The sequence below is a fragment of the Leptonychotes weddellii genome, chromosome 2 (genome assembly GCF_054177405.1).
Source record: "Leptonychotes weddellii isolate Sample4059 chromosome 2, ASM5417740v2, whole genome shotgun sequence".
Classification (NCBI taxonomy): domain Eukaryota; kingdom Metazoa; phylum Chordata; class Mammalia; order Carnivora; family Phocidae; genus Leptonychotes; species Leptonychotes weddellii.
The window spans coordinates 34,060,411-34,083,047 of NC_138370.1; the positions used below are offsets into that span (position 1 = coordinate 34,060,411).

The 22,637-nt window shown below is 39.0% G+C and overlaps 1 protein-coding gene across 4 annotated transcripts in view; it reads left to right on the forward strand.

Annotated features, from left to right (window-relative positions):
• PSD3 (pleckstrin and Sec7 domain containing 3) overlaps nt 1-22,637 on the forward strand; it is a 542,217-nt gene that overhangs the window by 244,792 nt on the left and 274,788 nt on the right. For all 4 annotated transcript variants that reach the window (XM_081809790.1, XM_081809797.1, XM_081809802.1 and 1 more), the window contains one exon: nt 6,729-6,837. In XM_081809790.1, the coding sequence (XP_081665916.1) occupies nt 6,729-6,837 (109 nt within the window). The remainder of the gene's footprint in view (nt 1-6,728; nt 6,838-22,637) is intronic.

Below are 22,637 nucleotides of genomic sequence, written 5' to 3' on the forward strand. Positions count from 1 at the left end.
TATTTAGGGTAAAACATCCCTTTAAAAAGTGCTTCTCTTCTCTGAAGTCTGAATATGCTTTGAACACTGCTTTACTTTCAAACTTTAGCACAGATATGCTCTGTGAACCACTGTCAGCATCCCCCTGGGAACTTTTTAGGAATGCAGAGTCTCAGGCATCTCAGGCACCACCCAGACCTGCTGTCTTTTAACAAGATTTCTCATGTGATTCATATATACAAGAAAGGATGAAAAACATTGGCCTAGGGCAGTGGTTCACAATATTCAGTCCCTGGAGCACCAGCATTAACATTACCTGTAACATTGTTAGAAAATGCAAATTCTCAGGCCAAACATTCCAGACCTACTGAAACAGAAACTCTGGGTGAATCCAAAGTACATGTTTTAACAAGCCCTATACATGATGCCAATTCATGCTGAAGTTTAAGAGCCACTCTGAGCAATGTGTTTCCAACAGTTTGTAAGATAATACATTTTACATCATGCTCTCTCTCTCTCTCTCTCCTTCTCTCTCTCTCTCTCTCTCTCTCTCTCACACACACACACACACACACGTGCGCATGCACACAAGTAACTTAGGAGTTTCATAAAATAGTACTTGGGGCGCCTGGGTGCCTCAGTTGGTTAAGCGACTGCCTTCGGCTCAGGTCATGATCCTGGAGTCCCAGGATCGAGTCCGACGTCGGGCTCCCTGCGCAGCAGGGAGTCTGCTTCTCCCTCTGACCCTACCCCCTCTCATGTGCGCGTGCTCTCTCTCTCAAATAAATAAAATCTTTAAAGAAAAAAACAGTACTTACCTTACTGCATAGTAAGATATCATACTCTGGTATTTTCAGTTTTATTCTCTTAAATATATATATATGTATGTATAAACTTACACAGTGCTCTTGAGCAGGGTCTCTTTTTGTTTGTTTGTTTTCTTTTTTTAAATTATTTTATTTTATTTCATCATGGTAAGTGTACTCTTTAATCCCCGTCATGTATTTCCCCCACACCACCACCCACCTCCCCTGTGGTAACCATCAGTTTGTTCTCTGTAGTAAAGAAAAGGTCTCTTCTTTTGTGCCATGGCCCCTTTGGCAGTGGGTTAATGCTCTGGATCTCTTGTCAGAATAATGCTTCTAAGTACATACAGTAATATACATGGAGCTGCAGGAAAACCAGTTACAGTGTTTAACTCATGTGTTTAACAAAATATTAAACAAGTTTTTGATAGGGTAGTATGTTTCTTTATTCATAATTTAATTTAGTGGTGGGTCTGGTAACTACTATCATTTCAAAGTAGGGATGAGTATAAATTATATTTTTAAAATATCTGCAGTAACTGTTAGGTGGTGTGAAAATGGTGATTTCTATTGATAAAAAAGTTGCAGCTACTGGTAGTAATACTGTGGTTCATTGCATACATTCATATTTGAAAAAAAATGCTACATTTCAGCTTAAGGTAAGTGAAAAGAAGATGGAATTTTTTTTCACCGTCTAACTTCAGATTTCCAGAATTCTGTTGATAGACCCCTATGGAACTGAGGTTGAGAACCCTTTCTCAAGAGGAATGTTCCTTTACAGAACAGTTTTCAGGCTTTAAATTGAAACTATGCCAAAAAATTATCTTTCTGCAATTTCTTAAAACTGGTTCTTCATAGACAACATATTTTCTTGTTTTTTAGCAGTATAGCAATGGATTTTGTTTTTAGGACTTTCTTTTCTGTTGTTTTACTGAGACCTTGCAGGGTCACCTGGAAGCCCACATCCACGCTATTAATAATGTTCCTTCTCTAGTCTCCCCTGTCTCAATGCACGCAGCCAGATGCTCAGGCCAGATTCCTGGGAGTCATTCCCTGGGTCATGGGTTCTGGATTCAGAATTGAATCTGTAATTTATTGGCTTTATAACCTTGGACATGTTACCCACTCATTGCTTCTTTCTCCAAGTATGAGACTGGGATGATAGTAGTGCCCGCCTTGTATGATTGTTCTGAGTGTTAAGTGAGATATCCCATGTATTGCATTAGTGTGACCAAGTCCAAGTTTGTCCACTGGCCACATGATAGAGCAGTAAGTCAAGGGCAAGATGTTGGGGCAAGGAAAGCGATTTTATTTAGAAAGCCAGCAAACTGATGGTGGATTAGGAGTATTGTCCCAAAGAACCATCTTCCCAGGCATGAGATTTGAGATTCTTTTATGTTAGGAAGAGGGGGAAGTAGGAGAGGGTTGGAGTCAAAAGGTGACTGACGTCTGTAAACATCTAAAGAAGGTTGTGTAACTTTGTCCTTGGGTCAGTTGATCTTTGCATACAGGAATCTGGTCATGTCATTCTGTAAATCTTGAACATAGCAGAGTCATTTTGTACATACTTCCTTATTTCCCTGGGTGAGGTAGATTTTGGATAGAAAACAGTTTTTGCAGATCTTAGCTGTAACATGCCTGTGTGCAGGGGTAAGCAGAAGTTTCTAAGCTGTAAGTCACAGTACCAATGGAAGTAGAAGTAATATGGAGTCAGACATGCTAAGTTTCTCTGCTGCATTAGAGCAGTGATTTGCTGGGACTAAGTGGTTAGTAAATGTGATTCATTATAATTATCCCTGATTCCTCCCTGTCTCTCATTCCTTAAACCCAATTTATCAGAAAGTTTATGTAGATCCTCCCTACAAAATATATTTAAAATTCATCTACTTCTGCCTATTTTTATTGCCATTGTTCTACTCTAAGCTTCCATACTCTCTAGCTTGGGCTCCTAAATGGTGTCTGCTTCCTCTTGACTCATTTCAATCCATTTTCCTATAACAATCATATGCTCTTTTAAAAGTTTAAATGGATGACCTTTAAAAAATGTTAGTGATCACCGTGTATTTCAAACCCTTCACTTGCTTCCCATTAAACCTTTCCTTGACTTACACACCTTGTATGTTTGGCCCCTGTCTGGTCTACAGTGTTACTTTCTGCTGTGTTATTTTCCTGGTCAGTCTCTATAGTTTCCCATTTACCCACTATTCTGTGGCCACATGGGCTTTTCAATCATTTGAAAAGCCTAATCCTTTCATGCTTTAAGGCCATTGTGTATGACCCTCCCTCTGCTTAGATGATGGGGGTTTCTGTCCCTCCCGAGCCTCTCCTCCTTCTCATCTTTGCAAGTATTAGTTCCTCAGAGAGCCTTCCGTAACCACTCTACCTAAATTAGGGCACTGCGTTCGTCTTCTACCAGTCTGAAGCTCCCTAAACACATCAAAACGTTGATGTTTCCTCTGTTATGGGGAAAAGGTTGATCAACAGCCTGCGATTATCAAGCATGTAACTCCAAGAGGAGTGTGCACCTTTACCATAAAGATAAATATTACACATTATGAACATTAAGTGATTGTAGAGCTATTTTTAGAAATAAATTGTTATCTCAAAATTGTACAGGCTAGCTCTTTGATATTGGTATTAAAGAACAAAGAGAAGCCTGCCCGTTGAACTGGTCTGCAGTAGGGTGATGGAGTTAATCATAACCCCATCATGGGCCTTCTCACTACTGTCAATCATTTCTGCTCCAAAGAATATAATAGAAATCATAAGATTTCCCTCTTTGAAGTAGTTGCCTGGTTGCCGATAAAACCCTTTGTGTTTTTCTCTCAAAGTGAATGGTCAGGTTTGCTCCTCAGACATGAGAAAAGAAGATGTCTCATAATTAGAGGGTGGAAACCAGTGAGGGCAATGTCTGGATCCTGGTTGATTTTTGAATTCAAGGTAAAGTGGCAGAAGAATGGCTGTTTGATTGAACGAGGTCAGATTTCTCTGTGTTTTCCAATTTCTGCCTGTTACTTATTTTTTATTTTAATTAATCCTAGGCCAGAGAAGGGAGGCACTCGCCAGGAAGAAGGTCATAGGAATTCCGAATCATGATGTGAACTCCTTTCACAGTTACTTTTGTAGCTTTTCTTTCAAATAGGGGACTTTAAGGAATTCCAAAGAACACTGGGACATATGCTTAAATTTAGGACAATTAGTATAAATGGGATGACTGGCACTTCTACTCTGTGCCCCCTCTTTGGCTGAATGGTGTTCCTGATTATATAAAAAGTATGGTCTCTTTTGGGGAAAGACTACTTTTTGTTGGCATATTTTAGTAGAACCTATGCACAAATATTCTTACTCTGTGCTGTGAGGTAATGATAATCATTTGGAAAGTGATACATCTAAAAATAAAATACAGTTTTCTAATTGCAGAAAAGTAACATAAATTTAATTTAAAAAATTCCAGCAACCCCCAGCTAACATCATACTCAATGGTGAAAAGCCAAAAGCTTTTTCTCTAAGACTAGGAACAAGACAAGGATGTCAGCTCTCGCCACTTTTATTCAACATAGTACTAGAAGTCTTAGCTGCAGCATTCAGTCCAGAAAAAAAATAAAAGACATCCAAATTGGTAAGGAAGAAGTAGAACTGTTACTGTTTGCAGATGACATGGTATTATATAGAGAAAACCTAAAGAGTCCACTAAAAAACTATTAGAACTGATAAATGAATTCAGGAAAGTTGCAGGATACAAAATTAATATACACGGTAATAATGAACTAGCAGCAAAAGAAATTAGGGAAACAGTCCCATTTACAATAACATCAAAAAGAATAAAATACTTAGGAATAAATTTAACCAAGGAGGTGAAAGACCTGTACTCTGAAAACCTGTAAGACATTGATGAAAGAAAAATTGAAGATGACACAAATAAATGGAAAGATAGACCATACTTATGGACTGTGAGAATTAATGTTAAAATGTCCATACTAACCTAAAACAGTCTACAGATTCAGTGCAGTCCCTATCAAAATACCAATAGTACTTTTCACAGAACCAGAACAAGCAATCCTAAAATTTATATGGAACCATAAAGGACCCTGAATGGCAGCAATCTTGAGAAAGAAGCACAAAGTTGGAGGTATCACAGCCGCAGATTTCAGAATACACTGCAAAGCTATAGTACTCAAAACAGTATGGTCCTGGCACAAAAATAGACATGTAGATCAATTGCACAGGATAGATAGCCCAGAAAAAAATCCACACTTATATGGTCAACAAATCTATGACAAAGGAGGCAAGAATGTACACTGGGGAAAAAGACCATCTCTTTAGTAAATAGTTTTGGGAAAACTGAACAGCAACATGCAAAAGAATGAAACCAGACCACTTTCTTACACCATACACAAAAATAAACTCAAAATGGATAGAAGACGAAAATGTATGACCTGGAACCAAAAAACTCCTAAAAGAAAACATAGGCAGTCAGCTCTTGGACAGTGCCCTTAGCAATATTTTTCTGGATCTGTCTCCTCAGGCAAGGGAAACAAAAGCAAAAACTCAACTATTGGGACAGGAAACTAAAAAACTTCTGCACAGCAAAAGAAACCATCAACAAAACAAAAAGGAAACCTACTGAATGGGAGAAGATATTTGCAAATGATATCTCTGATAAGGGGTTAATATTCCAAAATATATGAAGAACTCCTAGAACTCAACTCCAAAAACCCCCAAATAATTGATTAAAAATTGGGCAAAGCACCTGAATAGACGTTCTTCCAAAAGAGGACATACAGATGGCTAAGAGACACATGAAAAGATGTTCAACATCACTCATCATCAGAGAAATGCAAATTATAATCACAATGAGACATCACCTCCCACAGACAGAATGGCTAATGACTATTACAAAAAAGACAAGAAATAACAGTGTTAGTGAGGATGTAGAGAAAAGGGAACCCTCATGCACTGTTGGTGGGAATGTAAATTAGTGCAACGACTATGGAAAACAGTATGGAGGTTCCTCAAAAAATTAAAAATAGAAGTACTGTGTAATCCAGGAATTCTGCTCTGGAAGAAGAAAACAAAAATGTTAATTTGAAAAGATATATGCACCCCTATGTTTATTGCAGTGTTACTTCTAATAGCCAAGATATGGAAGCAAGCCAAGTACCCATCCACAGATGAATGGATTAATAAGATGTGGTATATATGTACAATGGAATAATAGCCATAAAAAGGATGGAAAGTTTGCCATTTACAACAACATGGATGGACCTAGAGTGTATTACGCTAAGTGAAATAAGTCAAAGACAAATGCCATATGATTTCACTTATATGTAGAATCTAAAAAACAAAATCAGTGAACAAACAAACAAATATACCCAGAAATAGAGATAAGTGCAGAGAACATAAATGCAGAGAACAAACTGGTGGTTGCTAGAGGGGTGGGAGGATGGGCTAAATAGGTGAAGGGGATTAAGAGGTCAAACTTCCAGTTTAAAATAAGTCATGGGGATGAAGATTACAGTGTAGGGAATATAGTCAATACTGTTGGAATAACTTTGTATGATGACAGGTGGTAAATACATTTATCATAGTGAGCATTTTGTATCACTGTGTTGTATACCTGAAACTAATATGTTCTATGTCAACTATAATTTAAAAAAGATACTGTACCACAGTTCTGCCCTCCCATCAAGTCAAAGTTTTCATATTTTTCTTATTCCCCTATAGATGTATGTTTATTTTTCTATGTAATTGTAATCTTGCAGTGATCATCTTGTATTTTGCTTTTTGTTGTGTTATATTTTTCATGTTTCATTTTTAATGGCTGTGTAGCATTTTGTCAGGTAGATATGTCATTCTAACCATTCTCTTGTGGTTGGTTTGCTTTATGGTGTATTTTTTATGATATGTTTTAAATGATGTCTTTGTTATGTTTTAATTTTGCAGGCAGAGACATTTGTTTGGGTTAACAATGCATCAGCGCATTCCCAGAGTGTTGCCAAGGCCAAATATGAGTTTTTATTTGGCAGATCTGAAGAGAAACCTCCAGATACTAGTAAGTGTTTCCTGACCCTCTTCCTTCAGGTAACAGATGTGAAGTGCTACTGAACTTTTGTATCTCAGAAGCTGAGAATTCTTCAAACCAAGAACTGATTTGAAATTACCCAGAACTGGCTATAAGAATCACGTCCAGTATTTCTTAGAAAGTTTGTTTTGAAGAAGAATTAAAGTGAGCAGGTTTCAAAGAGGAGGAAGGCAGCAGTGAGGGTGGAGAAGTACTCAGTAGGTGATAAAGGGGATATTAGTGTGTTTTGGGAGTTAGCTAGGAAAGGGATACTGCATGTGCTTAGGAGCCTGGGCTCTGGAGCTAGACTTCCTGCATTTGAATTCTGGTCTTGTAGTTTATGAAGTTTGTGATGTGAGTAGGCTAATCTGTTTGTGCCTCAGTGCTGTCATCTGTAAATGGGATTAGACAGGTTATAAATAAAGCAGTTACACATGTCTCGGAGTTCTCTTAAGGTTTTAAATAAATTGACATATATAAAGATCTTAGAGCCAAATGCGGCATGTAATAAGTGCTATAAAAGTGTTTGCTGATGTTATTTATTGTAATCATCATCATCATCACCATGTCCCTGACGTTTTAAGTACAGTCCTGACTCTCCTCGATTCTGTCACTGTCTGACGCTGATTTTTGTTATGGGTAGACAAGGAATCTGACCTAATGTAGTTGTTGTTCAGTTGAAAAAAAATCAAATAATAACTGCATTTTGGACTTCTATGTTAGATAGGAATATGTGATGGACCTCATAATATTTGGGGATAGCAAGAATGTAGTGTATCTGCAGCCATTTAAGAATTTCTTTTGCCCTAATCATGAATACTTATTAGATATTTCATTAGTTGAGGACTCTTAATGAAGTATAAACCAGCTTGATTATTTTTTAAAAATCATTCTGCTTTTATTAGAGTGCCCCAATTTGCTATTTATCATTCAGCATAAATATTTAACTATTCTGGGCTTGAGGTTTGGGGCACTTAATCATTATTCACTATTTCTCAGACAGGAAGTACTGATTCAACCAAGACTATTTAAAACTCCTTCTCAGGGGCACCTGGGTGGCTCAGTTGGTTAGGCGACTGCCGTCGGCTCAGGTCATGATCCTGGAGTCCCAGGATCGAGTCCCGCATCGGGCTCCCTGCTCAGCGGGGAGTCTGCTTCTCCCTCTGACCCTCCTCCCTCTCATGCTCTCTGTCTCTCATTGTCTCTCTCGCAAATAAATAAATAAAATCTTAAAAAAAAACAAAAAAAACTTCTTCTCAAACAAAATGAAACAAAACAAAACCCAAAAAAACCCACAAAAAACTTCTTCTTGACATTGCTCTAACTTCGCATGTCACATTGTGATTTTATGATGATTAAGCTATTTTTTTACTTTGATAAAAAATGATTTTTTCTTTACTATGTAGAAATAATATCAAGTGTCTGCATAGTTCTCTGACTTGGTGGGTGAGTTTGGTTTTTCCTTACTTAACAGGTTTTGAGTATACCTGTGTACCTGAGGCAAATCAGAATGACATTTTAATGACATTTTAAACCTGTTTTTATTTCGGGCGCCTGGATGGCTCAGTTGGTTAAGCGACTGCCTTTGGCTCAGGTCATGATCCTGGAGTCCTGGGATTGAGTCCCGCATCGGGCTCCCTGCTCAGCAGGGAGTCTTCTTCTCCCTCTGACCCTCCTTCCTCTCATGCTCTCTGTCTCTCATTCTCTCTGTCTCAAATAAATAAATAAAATCTTAAAATAAATAAATAAATAAACCTGTTTTTATTTGCCTTGGTAAAAATGGTTAGTATGATTTGTTTCTAGTGTGATGTTGCTCTGCAGGTGTGAAAGTATGTATGCATTCATTGAATAAATACGTTTAAAGAACACCTACTGTGTGTAGTTACCTGTACTGGGGACTGTGAGGATGCAAAGAAGTACAGATACAGTTCTTCCATTAGGAGCTTATTCTGTGGTCAGGGAAAAACAGATCTGTAAGTGACTAGAGGGAGGGAATAATCATTTTCAGCTCTGACTTCATGGAGGGGATAGAAGTTGAACTTTTTCATAAAGAATAACCAGTGTTCTGATTAGTATGGTTTCTGGGGAGGGCATTTCAGATCGGAAGGAATGGTATGAGCAAGGGTGTGGTGGCAGAAAATAAAAACTGTTTGAAGGACAGGAAGGAGACTAGCCTGGTTGGTTAACAAAGCATCTCAGTGAGAGATAAGTTTAGCAAGATAATCATTTAAAAAGGGGCAAAATCATGTAGGGCCTTCTAAGGCAAGATAAAGAGTTTGCACATTATCCAGGTGTGCAAAAGGAAGTAGAAAATCAAGAAGGATTGATCTGGAAGTTGGAATAGAGCAGCAGAAGCTGTTGCTTACCACAGGAGGGTTGTAAGATGCAAGTTTATATCTTTTTCGTATCTTTTTCTTCTCATATCTTTACAGAAAATTATGGCATATTTTTTTCATTTCAAAAACACTATTGAAGTTTCTTTACATAGACTAGTCATCTGTCATCAAAACACTGCCCAAATTCAGAATACCGCAGGGTAAGGTAGTAGAGAGAATAGGACAGTGTTTTATTTTAATTTGATTGATAGACATACCTCTTCCCACAAAGGTTTTTTTTCCTTAAAAAAAAAGTGAATTAGGGGCCCCTGGGTGGCTCAGTCAGTTAAGCTTCTGCCTTCAGCTCAGGTCATGATCCCAGAGTCCTGGGATTGAGCCCCACATTGGGCTCCCTGCTCGGCAGGAAGCCTGCTTCTCCCTCTCCCACTCCCCCTGCTTGTGCTTTCTCTCTCTGTGTCTCTGTCTGTCAAATAAATAAATAAAATATTTTTTAAAAATGTGAATTAAATAAGTGACTTACACTAGGTGCTCCAGAAACAGCCTGCTGGAGAAATGGATGCATCCCCAGTAATAGGTGCCATCGCCCGAGGGGTGGTACCCTAATAATGACATATTCAGATCAGGTAAAGTCACTTGGTTCATGATTCCTCAGTTAGACCCAAGGAAAGTTTTGCTGCTACAGGGAGAGAAGGCTACGACTTAACAGGAGTCGTAGGTGGGAGGTTCTAGGGAAAACAAGTCAAGACTATTTGCACGCTATAGCTTATTGCAGGGATTTTTGAATCAGTGACAAGACTTAGGGTGTTGGATGGGGTACAGGAGAACATGTGAATTGTGGGAAGATGGCTTGGAATTAAGATCTAGATTCTCATTATTTGTTCATCAATATAGTGAAAGGAAAGTGATAACTGTGCTTCTCTGGTTTCTGTGTTCACTCTGCTTTCTGGGAGCTGCAGCTTTCAGGAGCTTCTCAAGGGCGAGAGCAGTAGTTGGTGATTGTTGAGAGGCTTTGGGCTACGTGTGACTTCAGTTGTGCTGTGACTTAATGAGGCTGTGGTTCTCGTCTTCCATCCCAGTCGGCTGTTGGAATACGTATGGAGCTGCATTGAACTTCAGAGAGATAGAAAGAGGTATCATAGGAACCTCACGGGGGCTAACCATAGGCCTGTATTAATTAGTGTTTGGGTGACAATGCCTTTCAGACTTCCACTTACCACACTTTTCCTCTTTAGGTTGCCACACGTAGATGACCAGCATGGCTTTTCTAAACTAGTCAGATAAAGTATACTTTAACAGAAGGGTGGCTTCATTTTGGGAAAGTATGTTTTTTGAAGTGTTTGTAAGGCAGTATCAGATGACCACAGTCAGTTGGTCTTTTATCAAAATCCGGAAGGAGAAATGCTTGAGAAAGTCTTTGAAGAAGAGTAAAACTCTGGTCCTCAACTTACAGGGAGAACAAGTGACTTAGGGAGTGTGTGAGGAAGTAAAAGGGCCTGTGGGATGCTAAGAAGGGGAATCGGCTTCTTATATTAACTCTTAGAAGTTGACAAAATCTTACTCCTTTGTTCTTTATTGATTTATAAACTAATTTTTAAGGTAAGTAGGTGAAGAAATGCACTTCAGAAATATTAAAGAACTTGCCCAAGGGTGCGTAGTTTAGAGCTTTAGAATGAAGTGGAGGGCAGGGAGGAGGTAAAGGGACTGGGGATTGATATACCGATTTTCCAGAGCTCTGAGGGGGGGAAAGCCACTCAAGTGGAACTGAAACCCAAGGTTGCAGCACAGAGGGGGTAGAGATCCAACTGTATCTTCACATGATTTCTAGAAATTGACACAAAACTGGTGTTGGACTTGTTGACCTTAAAAGAGCCAGTTATTTTACCAGCAAAATCAGTTTATTCAGGAATAGCAGAGGAATTGTAATTTGGGACACGCAAAGTATGGCAAAAGGTAGAAATCCAAAGATCAAAGGAGAGGAACCTTACTTTATAGAGAAAAAGGAAGTTGGGAGGGGACTGCTTTGAACAGAAGTCCATTGGAAGAAAGTGAGAGTTTAGGGTGGTGACAGTTTCTCATTGGTTGAGTCGTGGTATTATTGGTTGAGCTTATTGCTGGGCAATCAGAAATTCTTCCTTTCTCCCGCTGGAATCGTAAAGTAGGCTTCTTCCTGTTGGGAAAGCACAATACCTCCCTTCCTGTTGGCGTCTACAGTTGACCAGTAGTAGGGCATGAGAGCTCCCCTTCTGGCCTCCCCACTCCATTTTTTTTTTTTTTTTTTAAAGATTTTATTTATTTATTTGACAGAGAAAGACACAGCGAGAGAGGGAACACAAGCAGGGGGAGTGGGAGAGGGAGAAGCAGACTTCCCGCCGAGCAGGGAGCCCGATGCGGGACTCGATCCAGGGACTCCAGGATCATGACCTGAGCCGAAGGCAGTCGCTTAACCAACTGAGCCACCCAGGCGCCCCTTTTTTTTTTTTTTTTTTTTTTTAAAGATTTTATTTATTTATTTGACAGAGAAAGACACAGCGAGAGAGGGAACACAAGCAGGGGGAGTGGGAGAGGGAGAATCCCCACTCCATTTTAAATGAGGTATCCTTTAGTTTTCAGTTTCACAGACAAGGGAAAACCCACAAATTATTGTCAAAGTAAATGCAAAACCACTGAGGGATCGTTTCACAGCTCAGGACATAAGAGAACTCTCATATTAATAAATAAATCAGTAATCCATAACATTAATCAACTCACAATAAAACGGTATAAATTGCGAAAAGGAAGGAACTTGCATGGAAGGAGGGGAAGTCAACATTCACAACAAATAGGGATTTAAGACCCAAAGAACTAGAGATGGAATATTCTGAAATTGTAAAATTGGTTTGTTTAAAAGAGAAAAAAGGGAAAAGACGACATTATGATGAAAGAGGAAAGTGTGAAATTGGACATACATATTTGAACAAGAACCAAATATAACTTAACAGAAAATAAAAAGAATATAGATTAATCATCAGTGTCTCTTAATTTTTCTCTCCTATTTTAAAATATTACCTTCTATTCTTTCTAATAAAAGTTTCACTTTGATAATTCTATTTATAATTTCTTTCCCAATCTCTGATCACTTAGTTTCCATTTTAACCTGTTCTTTTATATATGCATTATTATGTCTAGAGACTCTCTCTAAAGAATTCACTAGAATAAAATTGTTTTTCTAAGATTACCTTCTGTTTCTGTAATTTATACTTCATCCAGGGTCAGTTCTATTTTATTCAGTCTTGGAGCTTCTCTTGGAAGCCACTGTTTTTCCTCAAATGTCTGTTGGAGTTGTTTTTTTTCCCATTCATACACATGAATAAAAGACTGAGTTCCTCGGGCGCTTGGGTGGCTCAGTTGTTGAGCATCTGCCTTTGGCTCAGGTCATGATCCCAGGGTTCTGGGATTAAGTCCTGCGTCGGGGTTCCTGCTCAGCGGGGAGCCTGCTTCTCCCTCTCCCACTCCCTCTGCTTGTGTTCCCTCTCTCGCTGTGTCTCTCTCATCAAATAAATAAATAAAATCTTAAAACGAAAGAGACTGCATTCCCAAATAGAGATAGCTAGAACTTTTCTCTGTGTGTGGAGTGCATCCCAAGCAGGCCTCTTCCTTGTAAATAGAGAAGGGCTGAGAAGAATCTTGGTGAGTTGAGATTTGTGGACTGGTACAGGGGTAGGTAGGTGGGCTGCCTTTATACTCTGGCTAAGTGCTTTGATGCCAGCAAGCCTCTAGGTAGGGAGGATGGTGGGAGAGGGGCCAACATAGGAAGCTGTTTTGTAGGTAATTCTTCAGTTAATCACAGTGACATCTGTTCTGTCTCCCATTCTAGATACGGACACCTGTCAGCTCTGGGCTTTTAGCTTCTCTGTGGCTTTACCATGGGGATATCTGCAGCCTTCAGGATTGGGTCTTGGTTGTGATTTCTGCTTTATTTTGTTTGTGATTATAACCCCATCCATCCTTTTCAGTCTGACAAACTCATTAAAATTTCTGGCTTAATAATGTTCCTCTTTTTCTCAGCATCATTAACAAATTTATTTTCTTTTGAAAATTTATTTTCATTTAAATAGGACTTAGAAAAGGAGAGGAGGAAAACTTGTGTCCTTGTCTGTCACAATAACCCAGAAGCCCAAATAATTCTTTTTTCTCCAGTTTTATTGACATATAATTGACAAATAACTTTGTGTAACTTTAAGGTATACAGTGTGATTATTGATATATGTATATATTGTGAAGTGATTACGACATTTAATTAGCACATCCATACCTCACATAGTTACTATTTCTTTCTCTTTTCTTCTTTTTTTTTTTTTTGTTTGCGATGATTGCATTTAAGATCTACTCTCTAAGCAAATTTCAACTATGCAGTACAGTATTGTTAACTGTGGTCACCATGCTGTACTTTACATCCCCACAACTTACTCATTTTTTTAACTGCAAGTTTATACCCTTTGACCAACATCTCCCCATTTCCCATCCCTTAGCCCCTGGTAACCACCAGTCTACTCTGTTTCTAGGAGTTGACTTTTTTAGATTCTACATAAAAGTGAGATGATGTGTGGTACTTGTCTCTGTCTCACTTAGCATAATGCTGTTAAGGTCCATCCATGTTGTTGCAAATGGCAGATCTCCTTCCTTCCATTATATATACCACATTTTCTTTATCCGTTTATTTGTTGATGAACACTTCAGTTCTTTCCATGTTTTGGCTCCTGTAAATACTGCAAGTGAGCATGGGGGTGCAGATATCACTTTGAGATAATTTTTTCATTTCCTTTGGATATACCCAGAAGTGGTATTGCTTTTTAATAGCTTTATTGAGATATATCTTATAATACCACATAATTAACCCATTTAAAATGTAAAATTCAGTGGTTTTAGTATGTTCACAGAGTTGTACATACATCACCCCAGTTAAGATAGAATATTTTCATCATCCTAAAAAGAAAAGACTGCATGCCCTAGCAGTCACTCTATATCTCCTCCTCGCTTCAGTAGGCAACCAGTAATTTATTTTTTGTCTCTATAGATTTGCTTATTCTAATCACTTCAAATAACTGGAATCATATAATATGTGGTCTTTTGTGATTAGGTTTTTTTTTTTTACTTATTGTGTTGTTTTCATCCATGCTGTAGCATGTATCACTACTTCATTCCATAATAAAAAATTGCAGAATAATATTCTATTATATGATAAGACTACATTTTATTTATCTCTTCATCATTTCATGGATATTTGGGTTGCTTCCACTTTTTGGCTATTATGAATAATGGTTTTGTGAACATTTATGTATAGGTTTTTGTGTGGGTGTATGTTTTCATTTCTTTTGGGTCTGTACCTAGAATTGCTAGATCATATGGTGATTCTATGTTAAACCTTTTGAGGAACTTCTAAATTTTTTTCCATAGCGGTTGTACTATTTTATATTCCCATCAGCTGTGTACGAGGGTTCTCATTTCTCCACATTCTAGTCAACACTTGTAATTATCTTTTTTATTATATTCATTCTAGTGGATGTGAAGTAGAATCTCATTGTGGTTTTGTTTTGCATTTCCTCAATGACTAATGATGTTGATCATCTTTTCATATGCTTATTGGCTTATTTATTTCTTCTTTGGGGAAATGTCTATTCAGATTCTTTGCCCAGTTTTTAATTGGTTTGTCTTTTTATGATTGAGTTTTAAGAGTTCTTTTATATTCTGTATATAGGTACATTATTCGAAAATATTTTCTCACATTTTGTGGATTGTCTTTACTTTCTTGATAGTATCATTTGCAGCACAAAGTTTTGAAATTTGGTCAAGTCCAATTTATCTGTTCTTTTGTTGCTTGTGCTTTTAGTATCATATCTAAGAAGCTTGTGCCTAATCTAAGGTCAAGAAGATTTACTCCTAATATTGTCTTCTAAGTTTTATAGTCCTAACTCTTAGATTTAGGTCTGTGATCATGTTATTTTTTGCTTATGTGTGAGGAAGAAACTGAATAATTCTTTTTTTTTTTTTAAGATTTTATTTATTTATTTGACAGAGCACAAGGAGGGGGAACGGCAGGGAGAGGGAGAAGCAGGCTCCTTGCTGAGCAAGGAGCCCAATGCGGGGCTCGATCCTAGGATTCCAGGATTGTGACCTGAGCTGAAGGCAGTCGCTTAACCAGCTGAATCACCCAGGTGCCCCTGGACTTAGGACATCTAAACAAAATGTTTTTTGCATTATTTTAAATATCACTGCATTTCCTAGGACTATAACTATCATGTGAACCAAGGGAAGATTTTACTTAGTTCAGAAGTTTACTAAAAATTGTTCACCATTTCAAAATACCATGTCCCACAGGTAGTGTTCATGCCGTTGAGTCATCAGCTCCACACACCTGTTATCTGTGCTCGAGCCTTGCCATCCGGGGGACTCTGTGTTTAGGTGCAAGCAAGCGTCTGACTAACCTAATCATTTACATAATGAAAATCATTTTAATTTTTTGTATTGCATTTAGTAAACTGCTGAATGTACTACATTCCATAAATTATTGATTAGTTTGAATTTATATTTAGTCAGGTTATATTATTTTTGAATGTCACTTTATGATAATAGAGGAGGCATTGTAAAATATTTGTTACAAAATTAAAGGCATTTTTGCTCTGACGAAGTTGAGAATTGCTATTTTTTTTTTAAGATTTTATTTATTTGAGAGCGAGAACACCAGGCAAGGAGGGGGAGGGGCAGAGGGGGAGGAAGTGGGGGTGGGAGAGGGGGAGGGAGAAAATCTCAAGCTGACGCTGCACTGAGCTCAGAGCCCCTGCAGGGCTCCATCTCGAGACCCTGAGATCATCATGACCTGAGCTGAAATCAGGAGTCGGCTGCTTAACCGACTGAGCCACTCAGGCCCCCCAAGAATTGCTATTTTAAAGCAGTGGTTCTTAAGCATATCAGATTGCCCTGTGGCAGTTTTGAAAATCATCATTGTGAATCTCCCCTAGAAATACTAATTTAATTGTTCTCTACAAATTCTAGGAACTCTACAAACCTTTCCCACTTCATGACATACTTAGATGATAGTCTTTGTATTATATACTTAGGAAGAATGAAGGCAGCTGCTTCAGGCTTCAGGTGACAGTTTCTGAGGATTCTGTGGCCCCTGTTTTGTCCAGCCCTGTCCTGCCTTGCTAGCAGAGATATATTGGCACTTTGGATGCTTGGAATGCTTGTTAAAAACTCAAATACTTCCTTTCACAGTGTATACATATATAAAATATCACCTTGTACATTTTAAAATCTTATAATTTTACTGTCTGTTATATCTCAGTAAAGCTGAAAAACCAGTTTGGATTCTTGAACTTCACTCCAGTAATTCTGATTTTGGTGTGTGACCTGAACATCTAGTACTCTATTGAATGCCCTAGATGATTCAGACCCAGGTGGTTCTCAGATTGCACTGTGAGCGGTCCTGCTCTTGAGGGGTGAGTGCAGTAACTATGTGGCATCTGACAAGAGGACAAGGGAAGGATTTGCTCCTTTCTAAGGGTGCGGGAGGTCATGTTAAGAGATTTCTGAGATAAAGTGGAGATACAAAACTGCTTGGTTGCGTTTGTCCTATCACTGAAAGCAATTGCCTTGTTGGAAATGGTAGAGCAAACAGTGCTAAGAAGCAAAAGCCCAGGAAGAGCTCAACTCGCTCCTTCTACGTGAATTTCAACTGTGAGGGATTGTGTCCTGAGAGGCTGAGCAGATTTACAGATAAAGTACAGATCCACTCTAGGTAATCTTGGAAAAACAGGAAAGGCAAGTGCTCAAAAATTTTGAGAGACGAAACCTTTATTTTTAGAAAGAATAAAGGAAATTGTAGAGACTCGTGAGTTTCAGGATAATGTTCAGCCAAAGTGTAGAGGATTTTGAAAGTATTGGGAGAGTAGAGAGTCCTCCCCGGGAAGGAGCTGGTTGTGGGGGCTCACGGATGGAGGGTGGGGTCCGGACGGAGGGCGAGGCTGAGGGAGAAGAGCTTCCAGGCGGAAGGTAGCCAGCAGGGTTGGGAGACAAGGTGGAAGGACTTTGATGGGTTAGTGGAACTGAAAGTCGTCTGGAGTGGCTGGAAACCCACATGTTATTAACATTATTAACTTCCCTACATGGATGTTATTGGAACATAGCTGGGGAAATGCTGATGTATTGGAAACAGGCCTGGGCGAAGAATCAGGAAGCCTGGATTTTCATTTGTGCTGGGTACCAGATGCCAAAAACTTCCTTCAAGGCAAGTAAAGGCACTTCTGGGTATTTACTTTTTCAACATATAATAAATATCTATAGTTGCTAGGCTGGAGATACAGAAATAAAGCATAGAGTCTGACTGAAGACCAGTGGGGGAAACAGACAAATAATACGATGATTGTAACACAATATGCGACTTGCTATAATGGAAGGAAGAACAGTGAGATTTGGGAGGCGATTGGAAGCACACCTAAGATCGACTGGAGGGAAGGCTTCTAGGAGAGGTGATTATCCGAGCAGGGTTTTTGAGGGTAAGGCGGAGCGGGTGCTGGGAAGAAAGATGTTTTCGACAGGGGAAGGAGCGTATGTAAAGATGTGTTACTGTGAACACAGCTTGTTCAGAACAAGGAGTGTCAACATGGGAGGAAGGGGGGAGAATGGGGAAGGCAAGGGCCAGGTTGTGAACTGTCTTACATGACATGCTAAGGAGTATAGATAGTACAGATTTTTTAAAATAATGGGCTGATTTTTCACATTTGGGATTTATAAGAAGTAGCATAGAGATTGGGGTGCAGTTAAGGAAAGGTGAGTTTGGAGGTGGTGTACCATGTTAGGAAGGTACACGTACATACAAAGACGCACACGCACACACTAGTGGCTTAGACAAAATAAAAGTTTACTCTTCTTTTCCATGGAAGGAATCTGGCCCGATGATTTAGAGCTCAGATGCTGATTCCACAGAGTCAGATGATCCTGACTCCTTTGGACTCTTTGGTCTGCTATCCTTTGAACATTTCTCATCTTCTGATGTGGTTGCTTGAGCTCTGCCATATTCCTTGAGAGCTGGAAGGTGCAGGAGGAGCATTACAATGGTAGAGGGGCATGTGCTCTATGTAATTTAAAGATATTGGGCAGACAGGACCACAGAACACTCTCAGCTGGAGCTCATCGTTTATAATGTGGTGCCGTATTTATAAGGGGAATGCCGAAAACGTGATCTTTATTCCAAGTGGCCATGTGTCCAGCTAAAAATTGGGAGTTCTGTTAGTAAGGGAGGAGGACAAATGGGCCAGTGTGTCTGCTGCAGAGTCGTATAGGAATGCAAGGGACTTGTGAGGAGGAAGGGACTGAGGCAGTGGAGACCGGAGGGAAGAGGCTTCCTGCAGAGAGTGTGGTACCACTCCTGGCTGCTGAACAGATGTGGAAAGGAAGAAGAGGGAGGCCCTGAGTGGCGTCTGCTTGGGCGGCTGCGTAGACGGTGGTGCTTTTCGACAAGGCACAGTGTCTTTCTTTCTTTCTTTTTTTTTTTTTAAAGATTTTGTTCATTTATTTGACAGAGAGAGCGAGTGAGAGCAGGAACACAAGCAGGGGGAGTGGGAGAGGGAGAAGCAGGCTTCCTGCTGAGCAGAGAGCCCGATGCGGGGCTCGATCCCAGGACCCTGGGATCACGACCTGAGCCGAAGGCAGACGCTTAACGACTGAGCCACCCAGGTGCCCCAACAAGGCACAGTTTCGAAGGAGGAGCAGGTGGGGGGTAAGAATAAGAACGGTGACATTTGGACGTGTTGAGTTTGAGAGGCCTGTGGCACACTCAGATGGAGACATCCGGTGGGCAGGTGGGCATACAGGTCTGGGCCAGAGAGAAGATGTTCTGGAGGTGGGTAGGATTGCCCAGGAAGCATGTGCAAAATGAAAAGATGGCACTTGGAAGAAAAAGAAAATAAAGGGCAGGCTGAGAGAGTGGTGTTTGAGGAAAATCAGAACAGAAAGGTATTTGGGAAACAAGAGAGAAGGGATTTTAATAATAAGGGAGTAATTCCTGCCGTAGATGAATCTAGTAAGATCAAGACTGAAGTAACTAGAAATTAGGAGTTAACTGAATGCAGTAAAAGAGAAATGTGTGTGTGTATAGACAGATGTACAGATGTGTACAAGTGTATGTGTCACGTTGTTTAGATTAAACCTCTTGATCCTGTGACTCAGGGTAGATGGTTGCTATTCTCCTGAAATGACCTAGAAGTGGTCTGCATATTCTGTGCCCCTAAACCCTTAGCAGCCCACACTGGGCTTTTGTCACTGGGACAGGATAGTGACTGACTCTCTCAAGCTAAAATTATGGGTATATTTCCTGCTAAGTGAGAATATTTTTATGGGTATGGTGGGATAGATATTTAATACAAGGACTAGTGTGCCCTAAGTATTATGAGATGGTTTAAAATATGTGATGAAACGTTATTCCACCTGCCACTGTCCACCACCTTCTTGAGCTTTAGAGCATCAGGCTGAGTGAGGATGAGGGACTGGTCAGAACTGCAGCGAGCTTGGTAGGTGGAACTGGACATGGTGAGTCTTTGTTCCTTTTAGGATAATCCTTTACCTAGAAGTTTAATTCATAGGCACAAAATGATTTTGAAAACTGGACCATCTTTTATGATATCATTTTAACCTAATTACAGATACGTAGTGGCAGATTTCTAGGTTTTCCTTCAATGAGTAGATATTTTTTCCCCCAAAAGCTTGGAAAGAAATATTTTGAAAATACAGAATTTTATTCCTGAGTTTTAAATTGTTCCCGCAATTCTGTTACTAGTGAGACAACACTGCCCTCTGGTGGACAAAGTGTGGAACACTTTCAGTAGAGGTTCTCAAGTTCTGTTTGCTTTTCCTGCAGGCAGATTTCTTGCAGATTGTTTTGGAGGTCAGTTAGTATGCTTTTGTTCTTTCTGCCTAATCTATTCTGGAGGTTTATAAAAATTCCAGTGGTGTACAAATATGTCTTAAATCTGTTGTGTCTTAATCTCATTATGATGTTACGAAATTAAAGATTTTGAAATTTTTATGGCAAAAAAACACTGAAGTTTTTGAAATAGAAAGTTAACCAACTATACCCTCAGATGGACATTTTGGTAGGTTGTTGATAATAATACTGTCTGAATATAAGATGCATTAAAATAACATATGAAACCCAATCTGGGGTGCTATTTTTTTTTCCTTGTATATAAATTTTGCAAAAACTTCCAAAGAAGTCAGTATTATTGGAGATGTAATAATTGAAAGATTAATGTGGAACATCCTAAATTGTTCCTTAACTGATAGGTTTTTGGTTGCTGCGCTTGTTATAATTATGATACAGGCTGGTAATAACGTGAGTAGGATATTTTTCTTAAATTTTTTGGGTTTAATCCCGAGTGAATATTTTTACACATTTATTATGTAACATATACTCTACTAGAAAATTTTTATATTAGTTTAAACCTCACAAGAATCCTCTTGATATTAATGTCTCCCCACCCCCTGGGTTATTTCATAGATGAGACTCACTGAGATTTAAATAATTTAACCTTAGGTTGCACAGCAAGGTAAGGCATGGGACTGGCATGCCAACTTGAGTGTGACTTCAGAGCGTAGGTCTTCCCACAATATCCTATGTTTCTACAGAGAATCAGAGTGGGGTGTCACTGTACCCCCAGTTGCCAGTCAACATGAAAGTGGACTGTAATTCTGACTTTGTCATTTTTTTTTAAAGGATTTTATGTATTTATTTGACAAAGAGAGAGAGCACAAGCAGGGCGAGCAGCAGGCAGAGGGAGAAACAGAGTTCCCGCTGAGCAGGGAGCCTGATGTGGGACTCGATCCCAGGACCCTGGGATCATGACCTGAGCCGAAGGCAGAGGCTTAACCGACTGAGCCACCCAGGCACCCCTGACTTTGTCATTAATTGGTAGTATGATATTGGATAAACTATTTAACTTTTGGGGTTCACTTTTTAAATTTTTTTTTTTAAATCTTGAAACCAAAATCTTTCTGTTTCCCTGAGGTTTTGGGGAATGAGGAGATGGTGGTATGAGTCCATGCCCCACCCCAGTCAACCAAAGGCATCCCCTCTTTTATCTGTCTCACATATTGGACTGTTGTGTGAAATATAATTTGAAGGCATAATTTTTCCACTTAAAATATTTTTATGTTGGTCTGTATGATTTTTTAGGTCTCATGTAGTTCATTATTTTTTGACAGGTGTTGATGCAGTGCAGTACCTCCTTGTATTTTCCTTTGGGAGGAAAGAAGATATGGCCTAAGGCATCAGATTATTTAATGCATGTTCCTTTCCATTGGTAGCATTAGGGTGCTGATGACAGGGCCATTAACTTAGGAAGAAAGCAAACTCTTGATGGGGCAGTCTTCTGTGTCTCAGGATACTGAAATGTCTAAATTCTTTATCCATTATGATTGGAGCATCCAGCCTGCCCCTTTTTCCTTGCAGTGTAACTTCAACAACCAAACCTTTCTTATCCAAAGGGAAATTATAATGCCAGGAATACAATTGAAGTAAAAAATACATAAAAACATTGAAACATAAATTAAAAGATCTATTTGCTTTCAGCATTGTAGAATTAGTGATTTCTTGGCAAGATACAAAATAGCAGTGAATAAGACCAAGCACCTTTTCATCCATTGCTACATTATCTGTGCTTTCCCCCAACAATTTTTTTTCCTTGTTGTGTCTGTACTGTTCATATATTGGAGTATCCAGTCAGTATTCATTCACTTGATAAGACAGTGGTGTTAACAAGGCCAGGGTCAAATCTTAAGGAATAGATAAGTTTATTTCAGTATATCAGGAGACTTGCAAATAATTTTACAAAAATGTTTCTGTTGGTTATGAGGGCGGCCCTAGCAAATGAACAGGGATGGCTCAATGTAAAACCCAACTAACTGTACTAGGAAAAGCAATTTAGAGAGTTTGCCCTTTTGATGACAGATTGTTAAATATTTAAAATATGGTCTTTTTAGTTGTCCTTGGAACAACTAGCGTTGGTGAACTTTGAGTTAGTCCTGGTGAAAATGAAGAGAATTTTTAAAAGATGCTTGAGACTCTGTTCTTTTTAAAGGAAAAATGACTAGAGATTCTTTGTGATGGCAAGTTCCCTAAAATTTGCTGAGAACTGAGATTTGTATAACTTTGGTTCTTATATCTAGGTAATTAAAAATAAGAGAAGAAAGTAGGGGCAGGAAAGAAGTTTCTCTTGTTTAATACATTTAAATAATATCTACAAATATTTATTGAGTGTTTGCTATGTACCTAATACTGCTGATCACTGTTTACAAGAAGCTGATGAACTTGTAAGCAAGACGATATTCATGCTTGGAGCCATTAAATAGAAGATGATGTATTTAAGTTCCAGATAATTGGTTTAAATCTCATGAACAGATGACTAATTCCATGTTAAAGATCCT